Source organism: Panulirus ornatus, chromosome 12 (genome assembly GCF_036320965.1).
Source record: "Panulirus ornatus isolate Po-2019 chromosome 12, ASM3632096v1, whole genome shotgun sequence".
In the NCBI taxonomy this organism is placed as follows: Eukaryota; Metazoa; Arthropoda; class Malacostraca; order Decapoda; family Palinuridae; genus Panulirus; species Panulirus ornatus.
This window is the reverse complement of record NC_092235.1, coordinates 53,739,785-53,758,660: the sequence shown is the minus strand read 5'-3', so window position 1 is coordinate 53,758,660 and position 18,876 is coordinate 53,739,785. Positions and strand designations below refer to the sequence as shown.

Sequence of the window (18,876 nt, the reverse complement as noted above, 5' to 3'; positions counted from 1 at the left end):
TTGAAAAAAATGAGAGGAGAGGATTTCCAGCCCCTCGCTTCCATATACATATATATATATATATATATATATATATATATATATATATATATATATATATATATATATATATATATATATATATATATTATCCCTGGGGATAGGGGAGAAAGAATTCTTCCCACGTATTCCCTGCATGTCGTAGAAGGCGACTAAAAGGGGAGGGAGCGGGTGGCTGGAAATCCTCCCCTCTCGTTTTTTTTTAATTTTCCAAAAGAAGGAACAGAGAAGGGGGCCAGGTGAGGATTTTCCCTCTAAGGCCCAGTCCTCTGTTCTTAACGCTACCTCGCAAATGCGGGAAATTGCGAATAGTATGAAAAAAAAAATACATATATATATATATATATATATATATATATATATATATATATATATATATATATATATATATATATATATATATATATATATTTATTTTATTTATTTATTTTGCTTTGTCGCTGTCTCCCACGTTTGCAAGGTAGCGCAAGGAAACAGACGAAAGAAATGGCCCAACCCTACCCCATACACATGTATATACATACACGTCCACACACGCAAATATACATACCTATACATCTCAATGTACACATATATATACACACACAGACACATACATATATACCCTTGCACACAATTCACACTGTCTGCCTTTATTCATTCCCATCGCCCCCTCGCCACACATGGAATACCATCCCCCTCCCCCCTCACGTGTGCGAGGTAGCACTAGGAAAAGACAACAAAGGTCCCATTCGTTCACACTCAGTCTCTAGCTGTCATGCAATAATGCCCGAAACCACAGCTCCCTTTCCACATCCAGGCCCCACACAACTTTCCATGGTTTACCCCAGACGCTTCACATGCCCTGATTCAATCCACTGACAGCACGTCAACCCCGGTATACCACATCGATCACTCTATTCCTTGCCCGCCTTTCACCCTCCTGCATATTCAGGCCCCGATCACTCAAAATCTTTTTCACTCCATCTTTCCACCTCCAATTTGGTCTCCCACTTCTCCTCGTTCCCTCCACCTCCGACACATATATCCTCTTGGTCAATCTTTCCTCACTCATTCTCTCCTTGTGCCCAAACCATTTCAAAACACCCTCTTCTGCTCTCTCAATCACGCTCTTTTTATTTCCACACATCTCTCTTACCCTTACATTACTTACTCGATCAAACCACCTCACACCACACATTGTCCTCAAACATCTCATTTCCAGCACATTCACCCTCCTGCGCACAACTCTATCCATAGCCCACACCTCGCAACCATACAACATTGTTGGAACCACTATTCCTTCAAACATACCCATTTTTGCTTTCCGAGATAATGTTCTCGACTTCCAAACATTCTTTGAGGCTCCAGGATTTTCACCCCCTCCCCCACCCTATGATTCACTTCCGCTTCCATGGTTCCATCCGCTGCCAGATCCACTCCCAGATATCTAAAACACTTTACTTCCTTCAGTTTTTTCCATTCAAACTTACCTCCCAATTGACGTGACCCTCAACCCTACTGTACCTAATAACCTTGCTCTTATTCACATTTACTCTTAACTTTCTTCTTTCACACACTTTACCAAACTCAGTCACCAGCTTCTGCAGTTTCTCACATGAATCAGCCATCAGCGCTGTATCATCAGCGAACAACAACTGACTCACTTCCCAAGCTCTCTCATCCACAACAGACTTCATACTTGCCCCTCTTTCCAAAACTCTTGCATTTACCTCCCTAACAACCCCATCCATAAACAAATTAAACAACCATGGAGACATCACACACCCCTGCCGCAAACCTACATTCACTGAGAACCAATTACTTTCCTCTCTTCCTACACGTACACATGCCTTACATCCTCGATAAAAACTTTTCACTGCTTCTAACAACTTGCCTCCCACACCATATATTCTTAATACCTTCCACAGAGCATCTCTATCAACTCTGTCATATGCCTTCTCCAGATCCATAAATGCTACATACAAATCCATATATAGATATATATATATATATATATATATATTTTTTTTTTTTTTTTTTTTTTTTTTTTTTTTTATACTTTGTCGCTGTCTCCCGCGTTTGCGAGGTAGCGCAAGGAAACAGACGAAAGAAATGGCCCAACCCCCCCCCCCATACACATGTACATACACACGTCCACACACACAAATATACATACCTACACAGCTTTCCATGGTTTACCCCAGACGCTTCACATGCCTTGCTTCACTCCATATATATATATATATATATATATATATATATATATATATATATCTAATCAACCCACCTCCCACTCTTCTCATGCCACAAGCATCTTTTGCGCAATCCATCACTGATTCCCTAAATACATCCCATTCCTCCCCCACTCCCCTTACTTCCATTGTTCTCGCCTTTTTCCATTCTGTACTCAGTCTCTCCTGGTACTTCCTCACACAGGTCTCCTTCCCAAGCTCACTTACTCTCACCACCCTCTTCACCCCAACATTCACTCTTTTTTTCTGAAAACCCATACAAATCTTCACCTTAGCCTCCACAAGATAATGATCAGACATCCCTCCAGTTGCACCTCTCAGCACATTAACATCCAAAAGTCTCTCTTTCGCACGCCTGTCAATTAACACGTAATCCAATAACGCTCTCTGGCCATCTCTCCTACTTTCATAAGTATACTTATGTATATCTCGCTTTTTAAACCAGGTATTCCCAATCATCAGTCCTTTTTCAGCACATAAATCTACAAGCTCTTCACCATTTCCATTTACAACACTGAACACCCCATGTATACCATGCCTTTCACCCTCCTGCATGTTCAGGCCCCGATCATTCAAAATCTTTTTCACTCCATCTTTCCCCCTCCAATTTGGTCTCCCACTTCTCTCCGTTCCCTCCACCTCTGACACATATATCCTCTTGGTCAATCTTTCCTCGCTCATTCTCTCCATGTGACCAAACCATTTCAAAACACCGTCTTCTGCTCTCTCAACCACACTCATTTTATTTCCACACATCTCTCTTACCCTTACATTACTTACTCGATCAAACCACCTCACACCACATACTGTCCTCAAACATCTCATTTCCAGCACATCCACCCTCCTGCGCACAACTCTATCCATAGCCCACGCCTCACAACCATACAACATTGTTGGAACCACTATTCCTTCAAACATACCCATTTTTGCTTTCCGAGATAATGTTCTCGACTTCCAAACATTCTTCAAGGCTCCCAGAATTTTCGCCCCCTTCCCCACCCTATGATCCACTTGCGCTTACATGGTTCCATCTGCTGCCAGATCCACTCCCAGATATCTAAAACACTTTACTTCCTCCAGTTTTTCTCCATTCAAACTTACCTCCCAATTGACTTGACCCTCAACCCAACTGTACCTAATAACCTTGCTCTTATTCACATTTACTCATAACTTTCTTCTTTCACACACTTTACCAAACTCAGTCACCAGCTTCTGCAGTTTCTTACATGAATCAGTCACCAGCGCTGTATAATCAACGAACAACAACTGACTCACTTCCCAAGCTCCCTCATCTCCAACAGACTGCATACTTGCCCCTCTTTCCAAAACTCTTGCATTCACCTCCCTAACAACCCCATCCATAAACAAATTAAACAACCATGGAGACATCACACACCCCTGCCACAAACCTACATTCACTGAGAACCAATCACTTCCTCTCTTCCTACACGTACACATGCCTTACATCCTCAAAAAAACTTTTCACTGCTTCTAACAACTTACCTCCCACACCATATATTCTTAATACCTTCCACAGAGCATCTCTATCAACTCCATCATATGCCTTCTCCAGATCCATAAATGCTACATACAAATCCATTTGCTTTTCTAAGTATTTCTCACATACATTCTTCAAAGTAAACACCTGATCCACACATCCTCTACCACTTCTGAAACCACACTGCTCTTCCCCAATCTGATGCTCTGTACATGCCTTCACCCTCTCAATCAATACCCTCCCATATAATTTACCAGGAATACTCAACAAACTTATACCTCTGTAATTTGAGCACTCACTCTTATCCCCTTTGCCTTTGTACAATGGCACTATACAAGCATTCCGCCAATCCTCAGGCACCTCACCATGAATCATACATTCATTAAATAACCTTACCAACCAGTCAACAATACAGTCACCCCCTTTTTTAATAAATTCCACTGCAATACCATCCAAACCTACTGCCTTGCTGGCTTTCATCTTCTGCAAAGCTTTTACTACCTCTTCTCTGTTTACCAAATCAGTTTCCCTAACCCTCTCACTTTGCACACCACCTCGACCAAAACACCCTTTATCTGCCTATATCACCCTATATCACCTCTTGCACCTTTCTCTTGACCTCCTGCCTCTTTCTTTTATAAATCTCCCACTCATTTGCATTTTTTTCCCTGCAAAAATTGTCCAAATGCCTCTCTCTTCTCTTTCACTAAAAATCTTACTTCTTCATTCCACCACTCACTTCCCTTTCTAATCAACCCACCTCCCATGCTTCTCATGCCACAAGCATCTTTTGCACAAGCCATCACTGCTTCCCTAAATACATCCCATTCCTCCCCCACTCCCCTTACCTCCTTTGTTCTCACCTTTTTCCATTCTGTACTCAGTCTCTCCTGGTACTTCCTCACACAAGTCTCCTTCCCAAGCTCACTTACTCTCACCACTCTCTTCACCCCAACATTCTCTCTTCTTTTCTGAAAACCCCTACAAATCTTCACCTTCGCCTCCAAAAGATAATGATCTGACATCCCTCTAGTTGTGCCTCTCAGCACATTAACATCCAAAAGTCTCTCTTTCACGCGAGTGTCAATTAACATATAATCCAATAACGCTCTCTGGCCATCTCTCCTACTTACATATGTATACTTATGTATATATTGCTTTTTAAACCAGGTATTCCCAATCACCAGTCCTTTTTCAGCACATAAATCTACAAGCTCTTTACCATTTCCATTTACAACACTGAACACCCTATGTATACCAATTATTCCCTCAACTACCACATTACTCACCTTTGCATTCAAATCACCCATCACTATAACCCGGTCTTGTGCATCAAATCCACTAACACACTCATTCAGCTGCTCCCAAAACACTTGCCTCTCATGATCTTTCTTCTCATGCTCAGGTGCATATGCACCAATAATCAATAATGAAGGCAGCATGTATGAATGTGTACATATATGTATATGTCTGTGTATGTATACGTTGAAATGTATAGGAATGTATATGTGCGTGTGTGGGTGTTTATGTATATACACATGTATGTGGGTGAGTCGGGCCATTCTTTCGTGTGTTTCCTTGCACTACCTCACTGATGAGGGAGACAGTGATAAAGTGTATTAAATTTTTTTTTTCAAATATATATATATATAATATATATATATATATATATATATATATATATATATATATATATATATATATATATATATATATGGTAAGGTTATTTAATGTATGTATGACTCATGGTGAGGTGCCTGAGGATTGGCGGAATGCGTGCATAGTGCCATTGTACAAAGGCAAAGGGGATAAGAGTGAGTGCTCAAATTACAGAGGTATAAGTTTGTTGAGTATTCCTGGTAAAGTATATGGGAGGGTATTGATTGAGAGGGTGAAGGCATGTACAGAGCATCAGATTGGGGAAGAGCAGTGTGGTTTCAGAAGTGGTAGAGGATGTGTGGATCAGGTGTTTGCTTTGAAGAATGTATGTGAGAAATACTTAGAAAAGCAAATGGATTTGTATGTAGCATTTATGGATCTGGAGAAGGCATATGATAGAGTTGATAGAGATGCTCTGTGGAAGGTATTAAGAATATATGGTGTGGGAGGAAAGTTGTTAGAAGCAGTGAAAAGTTTTTATCGAGGATGTAAGGCATGTGTACGTGTAGGAAGAGAGGAAAGTGATTGGTTCTCAGTGAATGTAGGTTTGCGGCAGGGGTGTGTGATGTCTCCATGGTTGTTTAATTTGTTTATGGATGGGGTTGTTAGGGAGGTAAATGCAAGAGTTTTGGAAATAGGGGCAAGTATGAAGTCTGTTGGGGATGAGAGAGCTTGGGAAGTGAGTCAGTTGTTGTTCGCTGATGATACAGCGCTGGTGGCTGATTCATGTGAGAAACTGCAGAAGCTGGTGACTGAGTTTGGTAAAGTGTGTGGAAGAAGAAAGTTAAGAGTAAATGTGAATAAGAGCAAGGTTATTAGGTACAGTAGGGTTGAGGGTCAAGTCAATTGGGAGGTGAGTTTGAATGGAGAAAAACTGGAGGAAGTGAAGTGTTTTAGATATCTGGGAGTGGATCTGGCAGCGGATGGAACCATGGAAGCGGAAGTGGATCATAGGGTGGGGGAGGGGGCGAAAATTCTGGGGGCCTTGAAGAATGTGTGGAAGTCGAGAACATTATCTCGGAAAGCAAAAATGGGTATGTTTGAAGGAATAGTGGTTCCAACAATGTTGTATGGTTGCGAGGCGTGGGCTATGGATAGAGTAGTGCGCAGGAGGATGGATGTGCTGGAAATGAGATGTTTGAGGACAATGTGTGGTGTGAGGTGGTTTGATCGAGTGAGTAACGTAAGGGTAAGAGAGATGTGTGGAAATAAAAAGAGCGTGGTTGAGAGAGCAGAAGAGGGTGTTTTGAAGTGGTTTGGGCACATGGAGAGAATGAGTGAGGAAAGATTGACCAAGAGGATATATGTGTCGGAGGTGGAGGGAACGAGGAGAAGAGGGAGACCAAATTGGAGGTGGAAAGATGGAGTGAAAAAGATTTTGTGTGATCGGGGCCTGAACATGCAGGAGGGTGAAAGGAGGGCAAGGAATAGAGTGAATTGGAGCGATGTGGTATACCGGGGTTGACGTGCTGTCAGTGGATGGAATCAAGGCATGTGAAGCGTCTGGGGTAAACCATGGAAAGCTGTGTAGGTGTGTATATTTGCGTGTGTGGACGTATGTATATACATGTGTATGGGGGGGGTTGGGCCATTTCTTTCGTCTGTTTCCTTGCGCTACCTCGCAAATGCGGGAGACAGCGACAAAGTATAAAAAAAAAAAAAAAAAAAAAAAAAAATATATATATATATATATATATATATTTTTGGTTGTTTAATTTGTTTATGGATGGGGTTGTTAGGGAGGTGAATGCAAGAGTTTTGGAAAGAGGGGCAAGAATGAAGTCTGTGGTGGATGAGAGAGCTTGGGAAGTGAGTCAGTTGTTGTTCGCTGATGATACAGCGCTGGTGGCTGATTCATGTGAGAAACTGCAGAAGCTGGTGACTGAGTTTGGTAAAGTGTGTGAAAGAAGAAAGTTAAGAGTAAATGTGAATAAGAGCAAGGTTATTAGGTACAGTAGGGTTGAGGGTCAAGTCAATTGGGAGGTAAGTTTGAATGGAGAAAAACTGGAGGAAGTAAAGTGTTTTAGATATCTGGGAGTGGATCTGGCAGCGGATGGAACCATGGAAGCGGAACTGAATCATAGGGTGGGGGAGGGGGCGAAAATCCTGGGAGCCTTGAAGAATGTGTGGAAGTCGAGAACATTATCTCGGAAAGCAAAAATGGGTATGTTTGAAGGAATAGTGGTTCCAACAATGTTGTATGGTTGCGAGGTGTGGGCTATGGATAGAGTTGTGCGCAGGAGGGTGGATGTGCTGGAAATGAGATGTTTCAGGACAATGTGTGGTGTGAGGTGGTTTGATCGAGTAAGTAATGTAAGGGTAAGAGAGATGTGTGGAAATAAAAAGAGCGTGGTTGAGAGAGCAGAAGAGGGTGTTTTGAAATGGTTTGGGCACATGGAGAGAATGAGTGAGGAAAGATTGACCAAGAGGATATACGTGTCGGAGGTGGAGGGAACGAGGAGAAGTGGGAGACCAAATTGGAGGTGGAAAGATGGAGTGAAAAAGATTTTGAGTGATCGGGGCCTGAACATGCAGGAGGGTGAAAGGCGGGCAAGGAGTAGAGTGAATTGGATCAATATGGTATACTGGGGTTGACGTGCTGTCAGTGGATTAAATCAGGGCATGTGAAGCGTCTGGGGTAAACCATGGAAAGCTGTGTGGGGCCTGGATGTGGAGAGGGAGCTGTGGTTTCGGGTATTATTGCATGACAGCTAGAGACTGAGTGTGAACGAATGAGGCCTTTGTTGTCTTTTCCTAGCGCTACCCTGCACACACGAGGGGGGAGGGGGATGGTATTCCATGTGTGGCGTGGTGGCGATGGGAATGAATAAAGGCAGACAGTGTGAATTGTGTGCATGGGTATATATGTATGTGTCTGTGTGTGTATATATATGTGTACATTGAGATGTATAGGTATGTATATTTGCATGTGTGGATGTGTGTGTATATACATGTGTATGGGGGTGGGTTTGGCCATTTCTTTCATCTGTTTCCTTGCACTACCTTGCAAACGTGGGAGACAGCGACAAAGCAAAATAAAATAATAAATGAATAAATATTTTTGGTGCATTACACATGACAGCTAGAGACTGAGTGTGAATGAATGTGGCCTTGTTGTCTTTTCCTAGAGCTACCTTGCGCATGTGGGTGGAGGGAGGTGCCATTTCACGAGTGGTGGGGTGGCAACGGACGGGAATGGATGGAGGCAGCAAGTATGGATATGTACATGTGTATATCTGTATATGTCTGTGTATGTATATGTATGAATATGTTGAAATGTATAGGTATGTATTTATGCATGTGTGGGCATTTATGTATATACATGTGTATGTTGGTGGGTTGGGACATTCTTTCATCTGTTTCCTTGCACTACCTCTCTAACGTGGGAGACAGCGACTAAGTATAATAAAATAAATAATAATGATATATTTTATGTTCTTCACAAGTAACACCTTCAACATTCCCCTCTCTAAACTTGCTTTTTATACATTTTCTAAGCACTTGACAGTTTCATCTTAATTACAAGCTCAGTCAGATGCAGAATACATGAAAACATTTCTACAGCATTGCCATTTGGTCATAATCTGAAGTGGTGTGATTGTCAGTAAATGAATTACTGTATATATCCAGGAAAGATTTTGCATGTGCAACTCAGCTTTGAAATGTAGGAAATGAACCACATCACATTGATAGATGATTATAATGACTAGACATAAATCACATATGTAGATGTATTGTGAAGTCTTATTTTGATTTTTAAGTTGCTTATATTCAACTGCACATGTACAGGAAGAGGCAGAACGTTTATACCGTGGGTGTGGACGCCATGACTTGGTCAATCGTTTATATCAGGATGGTGGTATCTGGTCCAAGGCACTTGAAACTGCAGAGAGCAGTGACAGAATTCATTTGCGATCTACACATTACAATTATGCAAAGCACTTAGAAAGCAAAGGTATGAAAGTGTAGTATTTTTCTGTTGAGTCATATCAAACTTTATGCAAAATTTAACATATCAGTTTAGGATACAAATGCTGTGCATTTTTTCATCACACAAAGATATAGTGACCAATGTATAGTATTGCCAACATATATATTTTTTTTTTTATAGATCTGTTTATTCACTATTCCACTTGACAGGACTAGAAACTTATAAAACAGATTTGTATGAATTTTGCATTTTTGGGACATCTCTTGTGGTTGGCTTCCATGAAGTAAATAAGATGAAATTAACCTGAACAGAAATGTGATCCATGAAGTTGTATGGCAAGGGATATAATCCAAAATGAAGTATAAGTTACATCTCGGGGAATGTCAGTTTTATGTTCATATGTTGGATGCTCTAGTCAAGGACAAAAGTTAATATCAAGACTAGGGCTTGGACTGAAATATGAAAAATGTTAAACAGAGGGGGAGAAATAAGATATTTTGATGGATATTGTAGGAAATTGTGCAGAAAGTAGAAAATCTGCATTTTAGAATGAGGCAGATCAAAGTTGTTAGAAAAGAAATGCAAGGGAAAAAGAGTCCCAAAGCTGCCAACAACTTCACAGTAATCATGTGACACACTAGCTTGTTGAGCTTGATAGGGGCCTGCAGACAATACAGATTGTATAGTGTTGTTACTATAATGTCACGAAATAATTATTAAGACAATATTTAACTGGAAGGTAAAGAGGATAGTTAGTGGAATGGTTTTGTTGTTAGATAAACTGAAGAAGGTAGCTTACCCTACCTTCCTGACTCAGGATCCCTTTCTGTGGGGCTTCTGCAGTTCTCAGGAAGCTGACAACTTTAATCAGGCTGGACCACAGGTAAAGAATTGTGGTTATGTTGTGTATGTCTTTTTTGGGCGAGCATGGGAGAAGTGTAAGTGTTAAGTGTCTTCAGTACGGAAGCTGCATCTTGGGCATGAATATTCTTACAATATGTTTAATCATGTAAAGCTGGAAAAACATTTAATGTACAGAATGCACTTGAGAAAGCATAACTCATAAGTACTTGAGGAGTGTAGTGTTAAGATACAGGTGATGAATGTTTGTTCTTATTGCTATGAGTGCTCTGACTTGTGTGGTTTGCAGCTTTGTTATATTTTCTTTTGATAGATTAGAGTGGAACTGTTTTCAGAGGATACCAGGGGATTCTTTATTTTTTGTTCAAATTAGGGACCAATAAGTATTTTGAGGGTCATTAGTTTGTTCATGACCTTTATGTTGATGTTTGTGGTGCTTCGAGTGAATGTGGTGTTATATGTAATAACTAGTATGGTTGAAGGTTTCCTAATTGGGAGTTGCAGATTATTCAGGCTGGTGGGAAACTACTGTGTAGATTAATAACTGAAATGGCTAACAGATTGATAGTGGATTTCTGTTGGGATTTCTGTTTGTGAGTGTACCAAATTTTTGATTGCATGATGTATTATTGCATGTTTGTTGTTAGGATGCTGTGAAGTAATTGTGAAGCCATCCACTTATGAAAGGACCTCTACACTATGGTCTGCATGAGGTGATAAGAGGTCATGAAGGTAGAGACTGAAGAGGGTTCTTGGAAAACTCTTGGAGAGCTTGACAATTTTAGGAGTGACTCTTCTGTGAAAAATTTTGTCTTACAAACCTGCTATGAAATTGGGTAACCATATTTTGTCTTTATTATAGAGGGTGGTGTTATGGGATAGTCTGTAAAGCTTTGTTATCTTTGCAACTAGTACTACTACATGGGAGGGTGTTTGTGGTTGGTTAAAGCCATCCAGGATGTGTTGTGTGGGTCTGTATGCAATGTGGTAGTGGAATGATTGGGTCTAAAGCTATGCTATGTAGGTGAGAATAGGATATTTTAGTTTAGTTTATTTTTTGGACCAAATTACCAAGGAGTGTGGATATTAATGACAGCAATGATATAGGATGATGGAAGGACCCTGTTTTTTCAAAATTAACTGAAACAGAAGGTTATTATCTGTCTGCTTTTAATTAGTTTCATGGAAATAATAAATAGGTAGGTAGGAACCATGCAAACAGAAGACATCACAAAAAACTATACAAAAAAGGAAATAAAATGGGTGCATTATTAGTGGTGGATGATTGAAATAAACTGAGTGAAAAGCAGTGAATGCAAAGAACATTAATAAGTAAAAAGAAATGTGTCATTATTGAAAGATGAAGAGATAGGGCTCTCAAAGTGTCAAATTACCACCAAATAAGCACAGATGGGTATTGGCACTTATAATAAATGTGGAAAAGTGAAATTCAAGAGACTGTATATTAGAAAATGGAAGATGAGAGATTGATTTACTGAATAAGAAGTTCAATATCCAAAGCAGGTAATAAAAGAAATGTCATCTCTTTGTATAAGCTGTTTTGCAGTATGCCCCATCCCCTGAATAGAATTCTAGTAAATAACAATCTCATATTTCAGTGTACTTTGTGTAATTGAAACAAATTGTATTATGACTACCCCAGGAGTTTTGGATCCCATATAACTCCATGCTCTTGGGTTGATTCTTAATTCTTTTCTTACTACATTTTATCTTTCTGCTTATATTTTGTGCATACTACTATCATATAAGGAAGTAAATGGTCTGATACATTCTGAAAATTTACTCTTTACCTCCTTAAAGTTTGGCTTCACAGTTGCTTGTGGCACATTGCTATCATTGTAGAAAGTCTACTATCCATTCTATGAATTAAATTTCAGGAGACTTCAGTGGAGCCATAAGCCACTATGAAAAGTCTGACACCCACAGGTTTGAAGTTCCTCGAATGCTTTTTGATGATTTACCGACACTTGAAGATTATATAATGCACACCAACGATCGGTAAGTTCATGTAGTTGTGTAGCTGTTTCCCTCTCAACACTGCTAGACATTGTCATATCTTCCCTCCCATGAAGGAAAACATTTTAGTTTTATTCCTAATCTAATATAATAATTTCCAAGCTATTTTTTTTTTTTTTTTGTCGCTGTCTCCCGTGTTTGCGAGGTAGCGCAAGGAAACAGACGAAAGAAATGGCCCAACCCACCCCCATACACATGTATATACATACACGTCCACACACGCAAATATACATACCTACACAGCTTTCCATGGTTTACCCCAGACGCTTCACATGCCCTGATTCAATCCACTGACAGCACGTCAACCCCAGTATACCACATCGATCCAATTCACTCTATTCCTTGCCCTCCTTTGACCCTCCTGCATGTTCAGGCCCCGATCACACAAAATCTTCTTCACTCCATCTCTCCACCTCCAATTTGGTCTCCCACTTCTCCTCGTTCCCTCCACCTCCGACACATATATCCTCTTGGTCAATCTTTCCTCACTCATTCTCTCCATGTGCCCAAACCATTTCAAAACACCATCTTCTGCTCTCTCAACCACGCTCTTTTTATTTCCACACATCTCTCTTACCCTTACGTTACTTACTCGATCAAACCACCTCACACCACACATTGTCCTCAAACATCTCATTTCCAGCACATCCACCCTCCTGCGCACAACTCTATCCATAGCCCACGCCTTGCAACCATACAAAATTGTTGGAACCACTATTCCTTCAAACATACCCAATTTTGCTTTCCGAGATAATGTTCTCGACTTCCGCACATTCTTCAAGGCTCCCAGGATTTTCACCCCCTCCCCCACCCTATGATCCACTTCCGCTTCCATGGTTCCATCCGCTGCCAGATCCACTCCCAGATATCTAAAACACTTTACTTCCTCCAGTTTTTCTCCATTCAAACTTACCTCCCAATTGACTTGACCCTCAACCCTACTGTACCTAATAACCTTGCTCTTATTCACATTTACTCTTAACTTTCTTCTTTCACACACTTTACCAAACTCAGTCACCAGCTTCTGCAGTTTCTCACATGAATCAGCCTCCAGCACTGTATTTATATCTATATATTGTTTTTTTCCATTTTAGAAGAAATCATAAATCTTGGAATGAGTATATATTATCTCATGAAGATGTGTCATATACCATATGGAGATTGCTTTGACCTTGGATTTTAAGTTGGAATCAGTCTGTTGGGCACAACTTTTTGTACCATTTTTTATTATTTTTTTCATACAGATGAATGAGCCTCATAGGGAAAATCCTCATTGGCCTGTGTGTTTGTTTCTTCTTTTTAAAAAGTAAAAACAGGCGGGAAGGATTTCCAGCCCACCTGTTCCCACCCATTTTAGTCACCTACTATGAAAGGCAGGGAATATCCTCAGGGATATTATTATTATTATCATCATTATTATATTATATTATTATTATTATTATTATTTTTATTTTATATTATTATCATGTCCCTGGGGATAGGGGAGAAAGAATACTTCCAACGCATGTTGTAGAAGGCGACTAAAGGGATGGGAGTGGGGGGGGGGGGGCTGGAAACAAGACCCTCCGTGTATTTTAACTTTCCAAAAGGGGAAACAGAAAAAGGAGTCATGCGGGGAGTGCTTGTCCTCCTTGAAGGCTCAGATTGGGGTGTCTAAATGTATTTGTATGTAACCAAGATGAGAAAAAAGTTGAGATAGGTAGTATGTTTGAGGAAAGGAACCTGGGTGTTTTGGCTCTGAGTGAAATGAAGCTCATGAATAAAGGGGAAGAGTGGTTTGGGAATGTCTTGGGAATAAAGTCAGGGGTTGGTGAGAGGACATGGGCAAAGGAAGGAGTAGCACTACTCCTGAAGCAGGAGTTGTGAGAGTATGTAATAGAGTGTAAGAATGTAAACTCTAGACTGATATGGGTAAAACTGAAAGTGGATGGAGAGAGATGGGTGATTATTGGTGCCTATGCACCTGGTCATGAGAAGGAAGATCATGAGAGGCAAGTGTTTTGGGAGCAGCTGAGTAAGTGTGTTAGCAGCTTTGATGCAAGAGACTGGGTCACAGTGATGGGTGATTTGAATGTAAAGGTGAGTAATGTGGCAGTTGAGGGTATAATTGGTGTACATGGGGTGTTCAGTATTGTAAATGGAAATGGTGAAGAGAGACTTTTGGATGTTAATGTGCTGAGAGGGGCAACTGAAGGGATGTCTGACATTATCTTGTAGAGGCGAAGGTGAAGATATGTAGAGGTTTTCAGAAAAGAAGAGAGAATGTTCGGGTGAAGAGAGTGGTGAGAGTAAGTGAGCTTGGAAAGTAGACTTGTGCGAGGAAGTACCAGGAAAGATTGAGTGCAGAATGGAGAGGAGAGAGCAAGTGATGTAAGGGGAGTGGGGGGGGAATGGGATGTATTTAGGGAAGCAGTGATGGCTTGTGCAAAAGATGCCTGTGGCATGAGAAAGGTGGGAGATGGGCAGATTAGAAAGGGTAGTGAGTGGTGGGATGAAGAAGTAAGATTTTTAGTGAAAGGCATTTGGACGATTTTTGTAGGGAAATAGTGCAAATGATTGGGATATGTATAAAAGGAAAAGGTGCAAGAGGTGAAAAAGAGGGCAAATGAGAGTTGGGGTGAGAGAGTATCATCAAATTTTAGGGAAAATAAAAAGGTGTTTTGGAAGAAGGTGAATAAAGTGTGTAAGACAAGAGAACAAATGGGAAGATTGATGAAGGGGGCAAATGGGGAGGTAACAACAAGTAGTGGTGAAGTGAGAGGGAGATGGAGTGAGTATTTTGAAGGTTTGTTGAATGTGTTTGATGATAGAGTGGGAGATATAGGGTGTTTTGGTCAAGGTTTTGTGCAAAGTGAGAGAGGGTCAGGAGAATGATTTGGTAAACAGAGAAGAGGTAGTGAAAGCTTTGCGGAAGATGAAAGCTGGCAAGGTGGTGGGTTTGGATGGTTTTGGTGTGGAATTTATTAAAAATGGGGATGACTGTGTAGTTGACTGGTTGATAAGGATGTTCAATATACGTATGGTTCATGGTGAAGTGCCTGAGGATTGGCAGAATGCATGTATGGTGCCACTGCACAAAGGCAAAGGGGATACAGATGAGTGTTCAATTTACAGAGGTTTAAGTTTGTTGAGTATTCCTGGGAAATTATACAGGAGGGTATTGATTGAGGGGGTGAAGGCATGTACAGAGCATCAGATTGGGAAGGAGCAGTGTGGTTTCAGAAGTGGTAGAGACTGTGCGGATCAGGTGTTTGCTTTGAAGAATTTATGTGAAAAATACTTAGAAAAGCAGATGGATTTGTATGTAGCATTTACAGAACTGGAGAAGGCATATGATAAGAGTTGATAGAGATGCTCTGTGGAAGGTAATAAGAATATATGGTGTGAGAGGTAAGTTGCTAGAAGCAGTGAAAAGCTTTTATCGAGGATTTAAGGCATGTGTACGAGTAGGATGAGAGGAAAGTGATTGGTTCTCAGTGAATGTCAGTTTGCGGCAGGGGTGCGTGATGTCTTCATGGTGGTTTAATTTGTTTATGGATGGGGTTGTTAGGGAGGTGAATGCAAGAGGTTTGGAGAGAGGGGCAAGTATGCAGTCTGTTGAGGATGAGAGGGCTTGGGAAGTGAGTCAGTTGTTGTTCACTGATGATACAGCGCTGGTGGCTGATTCATGTGAGAAACTGCAGAAGTTGGTGACTGACTTTGGAAAAGTGTGTGAAAGAAGAAAGCTGAGAGTAAATGTGAATAAGAGCAAGGTTATTGGGTACAGTAGGGTTGAGGGACAAGTCAATTGGGAGGTAAGTTTGAATGGAGAAAAACTGGAGGAAGTGAAGCGTTTTAGATATCTGGGAGTGGATTTGGCAGCAGATGGAACCATGGAGGCGGAAGTGAGTCACAGGGTGGGGGAGGGGGCAAAGGTTCTGGGAGTGTTGAAGAATGTGTGGAAGGCGAGAACGTTATCTCGGAAAGCAAAAATGGGTATGTTTGAAGGAATAGTGGTTCCAACAATGTTATATGGGTGTGAGGTATGGGCGATAGATAGGGTAGTGCGGAGAAGGGTGGATGTGTTGGAAATGAGATGTCTGAGGACAATATGTGGTGTGAGGTGGTTTGATTGAGTGAGTAATGAAAGGGTAAGAGAGATGTGTGGTAATAAAAGAAGTGTGGTTGAGAGAGCAGAAGAGGGTGTATTGAAATGGTTTGGTGACATGGAGAGAATGAGTCAGGAAAGATTGACAAAGTGGATATATGTGTCAGAGGTGGAGGGAACAAGAAGTGAGAGACCAAATTGGAGGTGGAAGGATGAAGTGAAAAAGATGTTGAGTGATCAGGGCCGGAACATACGGGAGGGTGAAAGGCGTGCAAGGAACAGAATGAATTGGAACGATGTGGTATACCGGGGTTGACGTGCTGTCAATGGATTGAACCAGGGCATGTGAAGCATCTGGGATAAACCATGGAAAGTTTTGTAGGGCTTGGATGTGGAAAGGGAGCTGTGGTTTCAGTGCATTACACATGACAGCTAGAGTCTGATTGTAGACAAATTTGGCCTTTGTTGTCCTTTCCTAGAGCTACCTTGCATGCAAGTGGGGGGAGGGAGTTGTCATTTCATGTGTGGCAGGGTGGTGGTGGGAACAGATGAAGGCAGTATGTATGAATATGTGTATGTGTATATATTTATATGTGTGTGTATGTAAATATATGTATATGTTGTAATGTATAGGTATGTATATGTGCTTGTGTGGGCATTTATGTATATTCGTGTATGTGGGTGGTTTAGGCCATTCTTTTGTCTGTTTCCTTGCACTACCTCGCTAACACGGGAGACACCGACAAAGTATAATAAAAATAATTATTATTGTTAATCATTAATTATTATTATTATTATTATTATTATTATTATTATTATTATTATTATTATTATCATCATCATCATCATCATCATCATCATCATCATCATCAAAACCTTAAAAACTTTCTATAATACTTTTATTTTGAAAATGAATTTTCTACATTCTTCATTGTTTTTATCATGTTATGATTAAATGGACTAGTTTCATTATAGAGCAGCAACAGCATACCTATACATTTCAATGTACACACATATATACATACACAGACATATACATATATACGCATGTACATAATTCATACTTGCTGCCTTTGTTCATTCCTGTCGCTACCCCGCCACACATGAAATGACAACCCCCTCACCCCGCATGCACGCAAGGTAGCACTAGTAAAGACAACAAAGGCCACATTTGTTCACACTCAGTCTCTAGCTGTCATGTATAATGCACCAAAACCACAGCTCCCTTTCCACATTCAGGCTCTACAAAACTTTCCATGGTTTACCCCAAACGCTTCACATGCCCCGGTTCAATCCATTGACAGCACGCCGACCCCGGTATACCACATCATTCCAATTCACTCTATTCCTTGCATGCCTTTCACCCTCCTGCATGTTCAGGCCCCGATCGCTCAAAATCTTTTTCACTCCATCTTTCCACCTCCAATTTGGTCTCCTGCTTCTTGTTCCCGCCACCTCTGACACATATATCCTCTTTGTCACACATATATCCTCTTTGTCAATCTTTCCTGCCTCATTCTCTCCATGTGACCAAACCATTTCTAAACACCCTTTTCTGCTCTCTCAACCACACTCATTTTATTACCTCACATCTCTCTTACCCTTTTATTACTTACTCAATCAACCCACCTCATACCACAGTTTGTCCTCAAACATCTCATTTCCAACACATCCACCCTCCTCTGCACAACTCTATCTATAGCCCACGCCTCGCCACCATATAACATTGTTGGAACCACTATTCCTTCAACCATACCCAGTTTTGCTTTCCGGGATAATGTTCTCGCTTTTTACACATTTTTCAAAGCTCCCAGAGCTTTCGCCCCCTCCCCCACCCTGTGACTCACTTCCACTTCCATGGTTCCATCCGCTGCCAAATCCACTCCCTTCCATAAAGCATCTCCATCAACTCCATCATATGCATTCTCCAGATCCACAAATACCACATACAAATCCATCTGCTCTTCTAAGCATTTCTCACACACACACTCTTCAGAGCAAACACCTTATCCACACATCCTCCACCACCTCTGAAACCACACTGCTCTTCCCAATCTGATGCTCTGTACATGCCCTCACCCTCCCAATCAACACCCCCCCCCCCATACAATTTCCCAGGAATACTCAACAAACTTATACCTCTGTAATTTGAGCACTCACCCCCATCCCCTTTACCCTTATACAAAGGCACTATGCATGCATTCTGCCAATCCTCAAGCACCCCACCACGAGCCACACATACATTAAATATCCCCACCAACCAGTCAACAAGAGTCACCCCTTTTTTTAACAAATTCCACTGCAATACCATGCAAACCCGCCGCCTTGCCGGCTTTTGTCTTCCGCAAAGCTTTCACTACCTCTTCTCTGTCTACCAAATCATTCTCCCCTACCCTCTCACCTCGCACACCACCTCGACCAAAACACCCTATATCTGCTACTCTATCATCGAACACATTCAACAAACCTTCAAAATACTCACTCCATCTCCTCACATCACAATTACTTGTTATCACCTCTCCATGAGCCC

General features: G+C 41.1%; 1 protein-coding gene across 1 annotated transcript in view; it reads left to right on the top strand.

Moving 5' to 3' along the window:
- The window catches only part of rempA (intraflagellar transport protein rempA), a 107,436-nt gene that overhangs the window by 55,382 nt on the left and 33,178 nt on the right, over nucleotides 1-18,876 (top strand). Inside the window, exons 17-18 of the mRNA XM_071667897.1 lie at nucleotides 9,220-9,385; nucleotides 12,121-12,241. Coding sequence (XP_071523998.1) covers nucleotides 9,220-9,385; nucleotides 12,121-12,241 — 287 coding nt within the window. The remainder of the gene's footprint in view (nucleotides 1-9,219; nucleotides 9,386-12,120; nucleotides 12,242-18,876) is intronic.